A 16,538-nucleotide genomic window follows, 5' to 3' on the forward strand; every position below is an offset into this window, starting at 1 on the left:
ATCAATCCTCAGTGTTACAGGTACTCAGGATTCAATCGTCAGTGCTACTAGTACTCAGGAATCAATCGTCCGTGCTAGTGGTACTCTGGGATCAATCCTCAGTGTTACTGGTACTCAGGAATCAATCCTGCGTGCTACTGGTACTCCGGATTCAATCCTCAGTACTACTGGTACTCAGGAATCAATCCTCAGTGCTACTAGTACTCACAAATCAATCCTCAGTGCTAGCGATACTCAGGAATCGATCCTCAGTGCTACTAGTACTCAGGAATCAATCCTCAGTGCTAGCAGTACTCTGGGATCAATCCTCAGTGCTTCAGTCCTGACGAATCAATCCTCAGTGTTACAGGTACTCAGGGATCAATCCTCAATGCTACCGGTACTCAGGGATCGATCCATAATGCTACCGGTACTCAGGAATCATTCCTCAGCACTACCAGTACTCAGAGATCAATCCTCAGTGCTAGCGGTTCTCAGGAATCAATCCTCAGTGCTACTGGTACTCAGGAATCAATCCTCAGTGCTAACGGTACTCTGGGATCAATCCTCAGTGCTGTCAGTACTGACAAATCGATCGTCAGTGCTACTGGTACTCAGGGATCAATCCTCAGTGCTACCGGTACTCAGAGATCAATCCTCAGTGCTACCGGTACTCACAACTCAATCCTCTGTCATGCTGGTTCTCTGGAATCAATCCTCAGTGCTACTGGTACTCAGGAATCAATCCTCAGTGCTAACAGTACTCTGGGATCAATCCTCAGTGCTGTCAGTACTGACAAATCGATCGTCAGTGCTACTGGTACTCAGGGATCAATCCTCTGTGCTGCCATTTCTCACAAATCAATCCTCAGTGCTACCGGTACTCAGGGATCAATCCTCAGTTCTACCGGTACTCAGGGATCAATCCTCAGTGCTACCGATACTCAAGGAACAATCCTCAGTGCTACCAGTATTCAGGGATCAATCGTCAATGCTACCAGTACTCACAAATCAATCCTCAGTGCTAGCGATACTCAGGAATCAATCCTCATTGCTACTGGTACTCAGGAAACAATCCTCAGTGCTAGCATTTCTCAGGAATCAGTCCTCAGTGCTGCTGTTACTCAGGAACCAATTCTCAGTGCTGCTGGTACACAGGAATCAATCCGCAGTGCTACTAGCACTCAGGAATCAATCCTCAGTGCTGCTGGTACACAGGAATCAATCCTCAGTGCTACTGGTACTCAGGAATCAATCCTCAGTGCTACCAGTACTCCAGAATCAGTCCTCAGTGCTACTGGTACTCAGGGATCAATCCTCAGTGCTACAGGTACTGAGGAATCAATCCTCAGTGCTACTAGTGCTCACAAATCAATCCTCAGTGCTACTGGTACTCAGAAATTAATCCTCAGTGCTACTGGTACTCAGGAATCAATCCTCAGTGCTACCAGTACTCCAGAATCAGTCCTCAGTGCTACCAGTACTCCAGAATCAGTCCTCAGTGCTACTGGTACTCAGGGATCAATCCTCAGTGCTACAGGTACTGAGGAATCAATCCTCAGTGCTACTAGTGCTCACAAATCAATCCTCAGTGCTACAGGTATCAGAAATCAATCCTCAGTGCTACCCGTACTCAGGAATCAATCCTCAGTGCTACTAGTACTCACAAATCAATCATCAGTGCTACAGGTACTCAGAAATTAATCCTCAGTGCTACCGGAACTCAGGAATTAATCCTCAGGGCTATTAGTGCTCACAAATCAATCCTTAGTGCTAGCGGTTCTCAGGAATCAATCCACAGTGCCACAGGTACTGAGGAATCAATCCTCAGTTCTACTGGTACTCAAGAATCAATCCTCAGTGCTAGCGATACTCAGGAATCAATCCTCATTGCTACTGGTACTCAGGAATCATTCCTCAGTGCTGCTTGTACTCAGGAAACAATCCTCAGTGCTAGCATTTCTCACGAATCAGTCCTCAGTGCTGCTGCTACTCAGGAACCAATTCTCAGTGCTGCTGGTACACAGGAATCAATCCGCAGTGCTACTAGCACTCAGGAATCAATTCTCAGTGCTGCCGGTACTCAGGAATCAATTCGCAGTGCTAGCTGTTCTCAGGTATCAATCCTCAGTGCTACCAGAACTCAGGAATCAATCCTCAGTGCTGCTGGTACACAGGAATCAATCCGCAGTGCTACTAGCACTCAGGAATCAATCCTCAGTGCTGCTGGTACTCAAGGATCAATCCTCAGTGCTACTGGTACTCAGGAATCAATCCTCAGTGCTACCAGTACTCCAGAATCAGTCCTCAGTGCTACCAGTACTCCAGAATCAGTCCTCAGTGCTACTGGTACTCGGGGATCAATCCTCAGTGCTACAGGTATTCAGGAATCATTCCTCTGTGCTACCGGTTCTCACAAATCAATCCTCAATGATGCTGGTACTCAAGAATCAATCCTCAAAGCTACCAGTACTCAGGAATCATTCCTCTGTGCTACCCATACTCAGGAATCATTCCGCTGTGCTGCCATTTCTCACAAATCAATCCTCAGTCCTACTGATACTCAGGGATCAATCCTCAGTGCTACCGGTACTCAGGGATCAATCCTCAGTGCTACTGATACTCAAGGAACAATCCTCAGTGCTACCAGTATTCAGGGATCAATCTTCAATGCTACCAGTACTCAAAAATCAATCCTCAGTGCTCGCGATACTCAGGAATCAATCCTCAGTGCTGCTGTTACTCAGGAACCAATTCTCAGTGGTACTAGTACTCAGGAATCAATCCTCAGTGCTACCTGTACTCAGAGATCAATCCTCAGTGCTGCTGTTACTCAGGAACCAATTCTCAGTGGTACTAGTACTCAGGAATCAATCCTCAGTGCTACCTGTACTCAGAGATCAATCCTCAGTGCTAGCAGTTCTCAGGAGTGCTAGCGATACTCAGGATTCAATCCTCAGTGCTACTAGCACTCAGGAATCAATCCTCAGTGCTGCTGGTACTCAGGAATCAATCGTCAATGCTACCGGTACTCACAAATCAGTCCTCAGTGTTACCGGTACTCAGGAATCAATCCTCAGTGCTGCTGGTACACAGGAATCAATCCGCAGTGCTACTAGCACTCAGGAATCAATCCTCAGTGCTGCTGTTACTCAGGAATCAATCCTCAGTGCTGCTGGTACACAGGTATCAATCCTCAGTGCTACCAGAGCTCAGGAATCAATCCTCAGTGCTGCTGGTACACAGGAATCAATCCGCAGTGCTACTAGCACTCAGGAATCAATCCTCAGTGCTGCTGGTACACAGGAATCAATCCTCAGTGCTACTGGTACTCAAGGATCAATCCTCAGTGCTACTGGTACTCAGGAATCAATCCTCAGTGCTACCAGTACTCCAGAATCAGTCCTCAGTGCTACCAGTACTCCAGAATCAGTCCTCAGTGCTACTGGTACTCGGGGATCAATCCTCAGTGCTACAGGTATTCAGGAATCATTCCTCTGTGCTACCGGTTCTCACAAATCAATCCTCAATGATGCTGGTACTCAAGAATCAATCCTCAAAGCTACCAGTACTCAGGAATCATTCCTCTGTGCTACCCATACTCAGGAATCATTCCGCTGTGCTGCCATTTCTCACAAATCAATCCTCAGTCCTACTGATACTCAGGGATCAATCCTCAGTGCTACCGGTACTCAGGGATCAATCCTCAGTCCTACTGATACTCAAGGAACAATCCTCAGTGCTACCAGTATTCAGGGATCAATCGTCAATGCTACCAGTACTCAAAAATCAATCCTCAGTGCTAGCGATACTCAGGAATCAATCCTCAGTGCTGCTGTTACTCAGGAACCAATTCTCAGTGGTACTAGTACTCAGGAATCAATCCTCAGTGCTACTAGCACTCAGGAATCAATCCTCAGTGCTGCTGTTACTCAGGAATCAATCCTCAGTGGTACTAGTACTCAGGAATCAATCCTCAGTGCTACCTGTACTCAGGAATCAATCCTCAGTGCTTCTGGTGTTCAGGATTCAATCCTGTGTGTTACTGGCATGCAGGAATCAATCCTTAGTGCTACAGGTACTCAGGATTCAATCGTCAGTGCTACTAGTACTCAGGAATCAATCCTCAGTGCTAGCGGTACTCCGGGATCAATACTCAGTGCTTCAGTCCTGACGAATCAATCCTCATTGCTACTGGTACTCAGGAATCATTCCTCACTCAGGGATCAATCCGCAGTGCTAGCATTTCTCATGAATCAATCCTCAGTGCTGCTGTTACTCAGGAATCAATCCTCAGTGGTACTAGTACTCAGGAATCAATCCTCAGTGCTTCTGGTACTCAGGATTCAATCCGCAGTGCTCGCGGTTCTCAGGACTTAATCCTCTGTTCTGCTGGTTCTCAGGATTCAATCATGTGTGTTACTGGTACACAGGAATCAATCCTCAGTATTACAGGTACTCAGGATTCAATCGTCAGTGCTACTAGTACTCAGGAATCAATCCTCAGTGCTAGCGGTACTCCGGGATCAATACTCAGTGCTTCAGTCCTGACGAATCAATCCTCATTGCTACTGGTACTCAGGAATCATTCCTCAGTGCTACCGGTACTCAGGGATCAATCCGCAGTGCTAGCATTTCTCATGAATCAATCCTCAGTGCTGCTGTTACTCAGGAATCAATCCTCAGTGGTACTAGTACTCAGGAATCAATCCTCAGTGCTTCTGGTACTCAGGATTCAATCCGCAGTGCTCGCGGTTCTCAGGACTTAATCCTCTGTTCTGCTGGTTCTCAGGATTCAATCATGTGTGTTACTGGTACACAGGAATCAATCCTCAGTGTTACAGGTACTCAGGATTCAATCGTCAGTGCTACTAGTACTCAGGAATCAATCGTCCGTGCTAGTGGTACTCTGGGATCAATCCTCAGTGTTACTGGTACTCAGGAATCAATCCTGCGTGCTACTGGTACTCCGGATTCAATCCTCAGTACTACTGGTACTCAGGAATCAATCCTCAGTGCTACTAGTACTCACAAATCAATCCTCAGTGCTAGCGATACTCAGGAATCGATCCTCAGTGCTACTAGTACTCAGGAATCAATCCTCAGTGCTAGCAGTACTCTGGGATCAATCCTCAGTGCTTCAGTCCTGACGAATCAATCCTCAGTGTTACAGGTACTCAGGGATCAATCCTCAATGCTACCGGTACTCAGGGATCGATCCATAATGCTACCGGTACTCAGGAATCATTCCTCAGCACTACCAGTACTCAGAGATCAATCCTCAGTGCTAGCGGTTCTCAGGAATCAATCCTCAGTGCTACTGGTACTCAGGAATCAATCCTCAGTGCTAACGGTACTCTGGGATCAATCCTCAGTGCTGTCAGTACTGACAAATCGATCGTCAGTGCTACTGGTACTCAGGGATCAATCCTCAGTGCTACCGGTACTCAGAGATCAATCCTCAGTGCTACCGGTACTCACAACTCAATCCTCTGTCATGCTGGTTCTCTGGAATCAATCCTCAGTGCTACTTGTACTCACAAATCAATCCTCAGTGCTAGCGATACTCAGGAATCAATCCTCAGCACTACCAGTACTCAGAGATCAATCCTCAGTGCTAGCCATTCTCAGGAGTGCTAGCGATACTCAGGAATCAAACCTCAGTACTACTGGTACTCAGGATTCAATCCTCAGTGCTATTAGCACTCAGGAATCAATCCTCAGTGTTGCTGGTACTCAGGAATCAATCCTCAGTGCTACTGGTACTCAGGGATCAATCCTCAGTGCTACTAGTACTCACAAATCAATCCTCAGTGCTAGCGATACTCAGGAATCAATCCTCAGCACTACCAGTACTCAGAGATCAATCCTCAGTGCTAGCCGTTCTCAGGAGTGCTAGCGATACTCAGGAATCAAACCTCAGTGCTACTGGTACTCAGGATTCAATCCTCAGTGCTACTAGCACTCAGGAATCAATCCTCAGTGTTGCTGGTACTCAGGAATCAATCCTCAGTGTTGCTGGTACTCAGGAATCAATCCTCAGTGCTACTGGTACTCAGGGACCAATCCTCAGTGCTACTAGTGCTCAGGAATCAATCCTCAGAGCTAGCGGTATTCCGGGATCAATCCTCAGTGCTTCAGTCCTGATGAATCAATCGTCAGTGCTACTGGTATTCAGGGATCAATCCTCAGTGCTACTGGTACTCAGGGATCAATCCTCAGCACTGCCAGTACTCAGGAATCAATCCTCAGTGCTACCGGTTCTCAGGGATCAATCCTCAGTGCTGTCAGTACTGACGAATCAATCTTCAGTGCTACTGGTACTCAGGGATCAATCCTCAGTGCTACTGGTACTCAGGAATCAATCCTCAGTGCTAGCGGTTCTCAGGGATCAATCCTCAGCAACAGATTTGTGAAGAACATGGCACTAAACAAAATCAGATTTATTGTTTGATCTGTGGCTGTCTTGATTTAAAGTGTGTATTTTTGACACTTGTGCTCTATCGTCCTTTTTATCCCCCAGGCTTTTGAAGAACAGTCCAACTCCCAGTGTTCAAGAAGTGGAGGATAACTTTGATGGCAATGTCTGCAGATGTACAGGTTTGTAGAATCTTCAATTAACAATAATTTGGCACAATGTTCATGGCATCTTGAATAGTTGCAGCGACTTAACAGAGATGGATTAGTTTTTGTGTTATATTTGTTGTTAGTTTAATACTATACCTTAAAGGCTGCTTAATACAAGAAGTCCTTGTCCATAATTGTGATCTCTGGAGGTATGTGATAAGCACCCATAGATCCTGTGAGTGTCATTTCCCGTATACTACAATTGGATGCCACTGTAACTAAGTGTTCCAACCAAGGACTCTCCAAACTCTCCAAATGTGGAATCACTTGTGTTTGAAGCAAGCACTTACTCATGCAGCATTTATGGAAATCATCTTTTCTTCTGAATAATATGACTTGTTTGATTTTTGCTATGAAGTGAATACGAGTGATGGAACAGATGTTTCTGGAGGATGCAGCCAGTGCATTACATGTTATGGTATACTTGGTTTCTATTTTTATAAATTTCTGATTCCCTCAATTCATCATACTTCATATTTCCTGCAAGTCACTAACGTAACCATATAGGTATAGGAGGTGCAGAGGCAAATGCTATGTTGGCCTCCAAGGTTAGCATTTGGGTACAGAAGCATAGCTATCTTACTTCAATTGTACATGGCCCTGGCGAGACCACACCTGTGGTACTGTGTGCAGTTTTTGTCTCCCTATCTGAGGAAGGACATTTTGGAAGTAATTCCATGAAGCCTGATACCCCATCACTAATTTGCCCTTTATTTTCATGTGCATAGTATATGGCACTGATCCAGCTAGCACAGAGTAGTTCCTGGATTCAAGCAAAGACTCCCTGATTGGACCAGGTTAACAGCCTTAATCAGGGAACTCATATTCTACGAGATCCATTTGGCTGACCTTGTTCCAATCATTACAGTTTTGGCTGTAGGGGGAAAGCAATGAAGGTGTACAGAAGATAATGAGGACTGCAGATGCTGGAGAGTCAGAGTCGATAAAATGTGGCACTGGAAAAAGCCCAGCAGGTCAGGCAGCCTCTGAGGAGCGGGATAATCGAAGTTTCTAGGAGGACTCTTCATCCTAATGAAGTTTTACAGACTGATTCCTGGGAAGGATGGCAGGACTGATGTATGAAGAGAGATTAGATTGATCAAGACTTTACTCACTGGAGTTTAGAAGAAAAGGCAGGGAGACCTCATAGCAATCTACAAAAGTCTAATAGAACTGGACAGGGTAAATTTAGGAAGAATGTTCCCATCAATGAGGTGTCCAGAACCAGCAGCCATATAAAGGGTAGGCCATTTAGGACTGAGATGAGGAAGAATTCCTTCACCCAAAGAGTGATGAGCAGGTAGAATTCTCTTCAGTGAAAGAGGATGCAGCTTAATACAGCTTCAAGCCTTAAGACCAAAAAATTTAATGTTTCAAGAAGGAAATAGGTATTGTTCTTTGGCCTAAAAGGATCAAAGGGTATGGGGAGAAAGCAGAAACTGGATCCTGAATTGGATGATCAACCATGATCATATTCAATAGGGGAGCAGGTTTGAAGGGCCAAATGGCCCACTTCTGCTCCTACTTTCGATGTTTCTATCTTTCTTCTCCAGTCACTCAATCACCTTAAATCAATACCATTTGGTTCTCAACCTTTTCTGCCCATAAGAACAGTTTCTCCCTTCAAAACAATTTCAGATAAGGAAGGCCATTCAGGCCATCATCGTTCACCACCCAAATAGACTCTGACATTATGGCAACCATTAGTTTCTTAAATTGGTCAGCAACAGCAGGGTGTAGACTCAAACACTGCACGGTTGTTTGAATTGGTATTTTATTTTTGATTTGTGAATATATTTATTTTTAATTATAATATGGAGCTGAATTCAACATGAAGGAAATGCCCTGCCTATTCAGTTTGTTAACTTGCTATTGCCCATCTGATAAACCTAGGTTATCGGCCTATTTTAGATGCTATGAAGAGCTTTGCAAAAGATTCAGATGCAAGACTGAAAGGATCTCTCATTGATATAGAGGTAAAGCTGAAACTGTTGTAATTCATTATTCAGTTTGATTAGATGTTGATACTGATCTTAAATCTGAATTTTGGATAAATGTAAGGTTTTGACTGGTTGTACTAACATTTAAAAGAAATCACTCTTAGTATGTTTGCACCAATGGCAAAGTCACCATTTATTGTTCACTGTAAAAGCCCATGAAAAGGTGTCTTCTTGAAGTGCTATAGTTTGCACCACAGTGATGGGCAGAATCTCCTGAGCCCAGTAGAAGGCGAGGAAGGAGGCAGCTAGACTGATAGACTCAGTGCCCCATACTTCCCCCACGTGTGCAAGTAAATTCTGGGCAAGAAGGCCTGTGGTCAAGCATTCTGGTTTGAATTCACCGAAGAGGACAATTCATGACTACTTAAGGGCCCGTTCCCGCTTGAGCCGCAATTTCCTCAGCTCCTTGCAGAAAAACTCACAGATAGTCTTCCTGATAGGTAATTAGGAGAAAGTGAGGACTGCAGAGCACCACACTCTTCAACTCTGATGTAATTAGTTCACCTTGTTTGTCATTTGAAGAATGGGGAACCTCCATTTGTGATAATTTCAGCAGGGTGGTGGCCGAGTGATTTTGTCATTGGACTAGTAATCCAAAGAGAAAAGCTCATGGCCTGTGGGCATGGGCTTGAATCCTGACGTGGCAGCTAATGAGATTCTATTTCAATTAGTGAATCTGAAGCTAAAACAGTTAGTCTATCGGTCATCACAGAACCATTGTCAATTGTTGTAAAAAGCCATTTACTTCACTAGTGTCTTTTGGGGATGGAAAATCATCATTTGACCTGGCTTATGTGTACACCAGAGCCACAGCAATATTCTCAATTCTTAAATATCCTCTGAAATGAGACAAAAAAATCTGCAGATGCTACAGCCCAGAGGACTTAACATTGAGTTCTCTAATTTCAAATAACCTTCCAACACATCCCTCGGCTCCCTTTCCAGTCGAGCCTCCACCCTTCCATGTCAAATACCAACTCTCCCTTCCAGTGACCAACTGGATTCAGCCCTCCCATTAACCAACCAGGTCGTACCCACTACCCGTATCCACCTATCACTACCTTATCATTCCGCTAGATTTCCCCACCCCACACTCCCCCCTTCTCTTTATCTGTAGTTCCCCCTCTCCCCACATCTAGTTCTAAAGAAGGGTTAATACCCGAAACGTTGACTCCTCCACCTCCTGATGCTGTTTGGCTTGCTGTGTTCTTCCGGCCTCCTGCTTGTCGACCATCTGAAATGGCCTCACAAAGCACTCAGTTCTATCTAACTTGCTACAAAGCATTATTGAAGGAATGAAATTAGATGACCCAGTCATCAGAAACACATGTGGTACACTCAGCCCTACTGATCCTGCAAAGTCCTCCTTAATAACATTGCAAGCTTGTGCCAGCATCTGCACCATCCCTTCTAGGACCATGCCTGCAAAATGACTTTATTCTGCCTTGTTTGGGCAAGTGTTAGGAACCATGCATAGCAGTTTTTTGTCTGACTGTGTTTGTATGGGTTCACTCCAGACTTTCAAAGAAAGCATGAGTGCAAGAGATGCCAGTCTTTTGACAGATATCTGTTGAATGTTGAGTTGCTCTGGGAATAGTGCATTATAAGATGGGGTAGAAATTAGACATTAGCCATAGGGGCGTGATAGCTAATAAGGTGAATTTGATCAGATATACCGAGAAAACTCAGTAGCTGTGGGGACTTAAGCCAAAACAATGGAACATTCAGCACTGAGTACTCGAAACCTACAAGGCTTGAGAAAGTTTCAAAGCTGAAAAGGGGTAAAGCCATGAAGAAATTTGAATAAATGAACAATAATTTTTAAAACCATAGGCATTGATAGACCAGGAACAAAGAAGGCTAGCAATTACATCACACCTTTAAAAATTTGAGAAAAATTCTAAAACGCTTCATATGAAATACATTACTCTTGAATATAGTATTTTTATGTAGATATTTTACACCTGGAATAGTTGCAAAAGCAGTTGTAAAAGTTAAGTGACATTATAATATGTTTAATAATAGTGTTGGCTGAGTGATTAATGTTGTGAAGGACATTGCTAGAAAATAAAAGCTGAAAGACAGATGCTCTAAGATAGAGACAAAAATAGACATTGCTGGAAAAGCTCAGCAAGTCTGGTAGCATCTGTGGAGAGAAATCAGAATTAACGTTTCAGGTCACATGGCCCTTCCTCAGAACTGAACCCCTGCTTTTCCAGCAAATCTTGTTCTTCAAATTATACCATGAGCTCTTTGAATAGTAATCGGAGGGTATACATGCCAAATGTTTGCTCGAATGAATTGTGGCAATTTCAGTGGCATGATCTGTATTTTGTTGAACATCCCTTGTGGCCTTCAAAATCTGGAGGTATTATACAGGGTTTGACTTCAAAGCTTATAATGTTCAGACGTGCTTCTAATTTGTGTTCATTTGTGCTCCAAGGATTTGATATGTCCAAAGACAAAGCAACCTTGTGGTCAAAACAATTGCACTGGTCCAGCAGACGGCTCCAACATCTTGCTGTATGACAATTTTGGAATAAAATGGTATCAACCTGAATCACTGTATCAGCTGTACAATATAATGCAGGAGAACCTTAGAGAATACACCAAGCTTATCAACGGAGACACTACTAAAGGTACAGAGATAATAGAAATTGTGCTGTTGCAGAGTGTACTTTTCGAAGAAACATTTTCTAAGTCAATGGCACATGTGAAAAATGTATTGTGCAACATCAGCTGGTTCTTTACCAACCCAATAATATTCATACTACATGGTTAATACTTTCTCTGTTGGTTAAGAAAAGGCACCGCAAGTCATTTAAGACCCAAGTGCAATTTTTACTGTCAAAGTCTTTACCCAATTTACTTCACAGCTTAAGAGGTGTTTTATCATATAACAGTACTGCCTCCATAATTCTCTGAGATTGATAACCTGAAGCATCAGGAGACTTTCTGTCACCTAACACCACATTATAACTCTACCAGGTAGAGTTCCGTTTTATTATTTAGATGTACATAAAGGAATACTGATGGAAAGGTTGGAGTCTGACTCGTAGCCTGTTAATTAACTTATGGCAGTAGGAACAACTGTTCATGTTGTGAAAGCATGCAAATTTCATTGGAGAAGTATATCAGATAGCGAGTTTTGAGAAGATTTGTAGCTCAGGTTGAGGTTGTGGATGTAGGTTTACTCGTTGAGCTGGAAGGTACACAAGATGTTATCTGGTATGGTGACGAAATGTCTGAAAATGAACCTTCCAGCTCAGCGAGCAAACCTACATCCAGAAGGATATCAGTCTTTTCTATCACTGTGGTCATTGTACTTCCCTCCATAACATGTTAAGGATGAAATAGGTCTGAGTGCACAGAATACAGAACATAGAACACAGAACACAGAACAGGACAGCACAGGAACAGGTGATTCGGCCCACCATGTCTGCAGTGACCACAATGCCATTCACCATGCCATGGTCTTTAACCCTCAATACCCTGCATGTTCACATGTTTGTCTAAATGCTTCTCAAATGTTTCTATTATATCTGTTTCTACTACCTCCCCTGGCAGTGTGTTCCAGGCACTGACCACCCTTTGTTAAAAAAATCTGCCTCGCACATCTTTTAACTTTTCCGCTCACACCTTAAACCATGGGTAGCACAGTTGCTCAGTGGTTAACACTGTTGCCTTATAGCTCCAGGGATCCAGATTCAATTCCAGCCTTGGGTGACGCTCTGTGAAAGGCTTGCACATTCTCCCCATGTCTGCAGGTTTCCACTGGATGCTCCTGTTTCCCCCCCAAAAGTCCAATTAAATTGCCCTGTTGTGTTCAGAGATGTACAGGCTAGATGGGTTAGTCATGATAAATGTGGGATTACAGTGATAGGGTGGGATACTCTTCGGTGGGTTGGTGTAGAATTGATGGCTTAATGGGTTACTTCCACACTTTAGATAGTTTTTGTCCCCAGTGCTTGACATTTCAACCTTGGGAAAAAGACTCCAACTGCCATTACCTCCCATAATTTAATATAATTCTATCAGGTTATCCCTCAGGCTCCAACAATCTAATGAAAACAAACCAAGTTTGTCCATCCTCTCCTTTAGTTAATACACTCCAACATTCTGGTATACCTCTTTTGCACCCTTGCCAAAGCTTCCATATCCTCCCTGTTGTGTGGTGACCAGAACTGCATACAATACTCCAAATGTGGCTGAACTAAAACTTTATATAGCTGCAACAGAATTTACAACTTTTATACTCAAAGCTCTGACGATGAAGACAAGCAAGCCATATACCTTCTTTGCCACCTTATCCACTTGTGTTGCCACTTTCAGGGAGCTATGGACTTGTACCCCAAGATCAACATTTATCGCTGCTCCTAAGGGTCCTTCCATTTACCATATACATTCCTCTTGTATTTGACCTTGCAATATACATTACCTCATGCTTGTCCAGATTAAATTTCTTCTGCTATTTCTCTGCAAATTTTCCAACTGATCTGTATCCTTCTGTATCTTTGAAAATCTTCTTGACTAAACACAATTCCACCAATTTTCATGTCATCTGTAAACTTTCTAATTAGACCACCAACATTTTTATCCAAATTATTTATATATATTACAAGCAACAGAGGTCCCACACTGGTCACAGACCTTGAGTCAGAAAAACAATCTTCCACAATGACCCTCTATCTCCTATTAAGAAACCAATTTTGTATCCAACTTGCCAACTCACTGTGGATCCCATGTAGTTTTGTTTACACCTTTCTGCAATTGTATTTAACAATGATTTGGCTACATAATAAAGTGATTTTGAGAATACAAAGAAGTGTGAGGAATATGTCACTAGCTTGACTGATATAGGGACATAAGAACTAGGAGCAGGAGTAGGCAATTCAACCCCTTAAGCCTGTTCCATGTTTAATATAATCATGGTTGATCTCACCTTGGCCTCAACACAACTTTTCTGCCTGCTTCCCATAACCTTTAAACCCATTACTCATTAAAAATCTAACTCCTCCTTAAATTTACTCAAAGTCCCAGCATCCACCACACTCTGGGATCCGCAAATTCTCCTCATCTCAGTTTTAAATCTAGGATGCTGCCTGACCTGCTATGCTTTTCCAGCACCTCACTCCTGACTCAGTTTTAAATCTGCCAACCCTTATTCTAAAACTATGACCCCCGTTCTAGATTGCCCCACATGAGGAAACATCCTTTCCATGTCTACTTCATCAATCCCCTTTAACATCTTCTAGGTCCCAATTAGATCTAAACTTCTAAACTCCAGACAGTATGGGCCCAACCTGCTCACTCTCTCTACATAAGACAAACTTCTCATCTCTGGAGTCAGTTGACTGAAATACAAACTGCTTGTGTGAGACACAAGTGTAAACAAGAGTGTTGGTTGTGCTGAAATGCAAATATTAATAAAAAGGATTGTGCACAGCACATGCAACATCATCAGCTATCAAAGTTTAGTGCCTACAGTGAAGGTCTTAGTTTGTTAAATGTGACAACAGTAGAAATTCAACGAGTCAAAACCAAAATTAAATCAACAAAAAATGTGTTATGAGTTGATTCCTAAATAGTAGGTAACAGGTATTGTAACAAGGACTAATAATCTAAATATTTCTTGAATCATTCTTTTAACTGTGGAATTGTTGGTGTCAGTCTAATTTGAATTTAAAGCCAAATATTCTTGGGTCCAAAGTTCTGATGTCATTGTCAAGATGCACCTTCAGTGAGCTTCATTTTTGTCTCTTCCAAAATATTAAGAATCAGGGAGAAGTTGTTTTTTACTGGTAAGTCTCCATGGGACAAGGAGAAGCATAGTTTTGAGCTAGCTGGACGTTAGAGTGCTCTAGAAGCTGAAAGAATTGTAATCCAATCCTGCTGCCTGTGTCCCTCATGTGAGACTCCATGGAATTGAATAGCTAAGGCTTGAACTGACTGAACTAGCAGCTTTGTCAGTGAATTCCCATTCTCTTCTGGGCAGAAAGCCAGAAAAAAGCAAAGTTTTTTTTGTGTTTTTGAGAAATAATAATAATTTTCATTCTCGAAGTTCAAATCATCTGAAATAATTAATAAAATGTCTAAACTGATTGAAACGTTTCTCACAGGTATCTACAAGGGAAGTCAATATTTTAAAATCCTTATTGATGTGAAAGGAATCCCTGATCTTTACAAGGTCACTATGGGACCTACTGGCTTAAAGGTGTCTTCCAATGTCACCCTGAGTTCACTCATTGACTACCTGAAAGAGTATTCTGACCAATCACCAAGCTACGATATTATAGCCTGTCACTTACTGAAGATTGGAAATGTGCAAGTGCGAAATGTAAGTTTATTGCTGTTTTAGTTTTGTCAAAAATTTGTACTTTATTCGAGACATGTTCTTGGTTTATTAATTGTCACTAATAGTGGCTGAACCAAGCTGTCACAGACAATCCATTATTAGACAATTCACTAACCTTTCATTCTACTTTCAAGTGGGAAAAGAGGAGGGAAACTGCACTGACACACAATGTCTTTCTAAATTAAAAACCTTTTGCCTCCACGCAGTCCATATCCCCTTATTTCCTGCCTATTCATATACTTGCCAGGATACTTCTTAAACTTTGCTATTATATGTGCCTCCACCACCTCCTTTGGCAGTGCATTCCAGACACTTATCATCCTCTGTGTAAAACCATGCCTCTCACTTCTTTAAACGTGGATCTTGTATCTTCAGTTGTCTCTTTGAGCCATTGACATTTATATCATGGTTAGAAGAACTCTGACTATTCATTCTAGCCATGCTTCTCATTATTTTGTAAACTTCTATGAGATCGCCCCCTCATCCTCTAACATTTAAGTGAAAACAAACCAAGCTTATCCAATCTCTCCTCGTATCTAATATGTCCAAACCTGACAACATCCTTGATTTCTTTACCCTTTCCAAAACCACCACCTGGTGGGGTGGTGACCAGAACTGTACACAATATTCCAAATGTAGCCTAACTGGAGTTCTGTAATTCAGCTGCAACATGACTTGCCAATTTTTAATACTCTATGCCTTGACTGATGACAGCAAGTATGCCATAAGCCTTCTTGATCACCTTATCCACTTATGTTGCCACTTTCAGGGAGCTATGGACTAGAACCACAAGATCACTGTACATCAGTATTGTTAAGGCTCCTGCCACTAACTATATACTTTCCCTTAACATTTGAACTCCGAAAGTGCAACAATTCACATCTGCCATTTCGCTGCCCATATCTGCAACTGATCTATATCCTGCTGTATTCTTTGACAACCTTTTATACTATCCCTCGATCTTTGTTTCATCTGCAAACTTACAAACCCACCCATCTATGATTTCTCCAAGTTGGTTATATAAATCACAAACAGCAGAGGTCCCAGCATGGATACCTGTGGAACATTCCTAGTCAAGGACCTCCAACCAGAAAAACATACTTCCACTACTACCCTTAGTCTTCTATGGGCAAGCCAATTCTGAATCCAAGTGACCAAGTCATTGGATCCCATGTATCTTAACCTCCTGGATGAGTTCACCGCGAGAGATCTCGTCAAAAGCCTTACTAAAATCAACTACTCTACCCTCAACACTCACCCTCATCACCTCCTCAAAAAACAAAATAAAATTAGTAAGCTACAAGCTGCCCTGCACAAAGCCTTCTCTGTCTGTGTAGTCTTTAGTGGTGGTGTGACCAGCTTGCTAAATGTGATCTCCATGCCATTTCCAGATTCATGGATGCTCGATACTGAATGTATCCACGCATTCCGTATGGCAATCAGGAGCTGCAGCTGCACATTCCTATCAGAATGATGATGTGAAACTTAAAAGAGTTCAGAAAATATTCACAGGAATGTAGCCAGGATTGGCAGATTTGAGCTATAGGGTGAAACTGAACAGGCTGGGGCTGTTTTCC

General features: G+C 42.7%; 1 protein-coding gene across 2 annotated transcripts in view; it reads left to right on the plus strand.

Moving 5' to 3' along the window:
• The window catches only part of LOC122559080 (xanthine dehydrogenase-like), a 191,825-nt gene that overhangs the window by 76,251 nt on the left and 99,036 nt on the right, over positions 1 to 16,538 (plus strand). For both annotated transcript variants that reach the window (XM_087999784.1, XM_087999786.1), the window contains exons 6-9: positions 6,503 to 6,579; positions 8,500 to 8,582; positions 11,050 to 11,245; positions 14,726 to 14,943. In XM_087999784.1, coding sequence (XP_087855910.1) covers positions 6,503 to 6,579; positions 8,500 to 8,582; positions 11,050 to 11,245; positions 14,726 to 14,943 — 574 coding nt within the window. The remainder of the gene's footprint in view (positions 1 to 6,502; positions 6,580 to 8,499; positions 8,583 to 11,049; positions 11,246 to 14,725; positions 14,944 to 16,538) is intronic.

This window comes from Chiloscyllium plagiosum, unplaced genomic scaffold (assembly GCF_037043375.1).
Source record: "Chiloscyllium plagiosum isolate Xiang-an unplaced genomic scaffold, Cpla_swu_hap1 HiC_scaffold_2, whole genome shotgun sequence".
Classification (NCBI taxonomy): Eukaryota; Metazoa; Chordata; class Chondrichthyes; order Orectolobiformes; family Hemiscylliidae; genus Chiloscyllium; species Chiloscyllium plagiosum.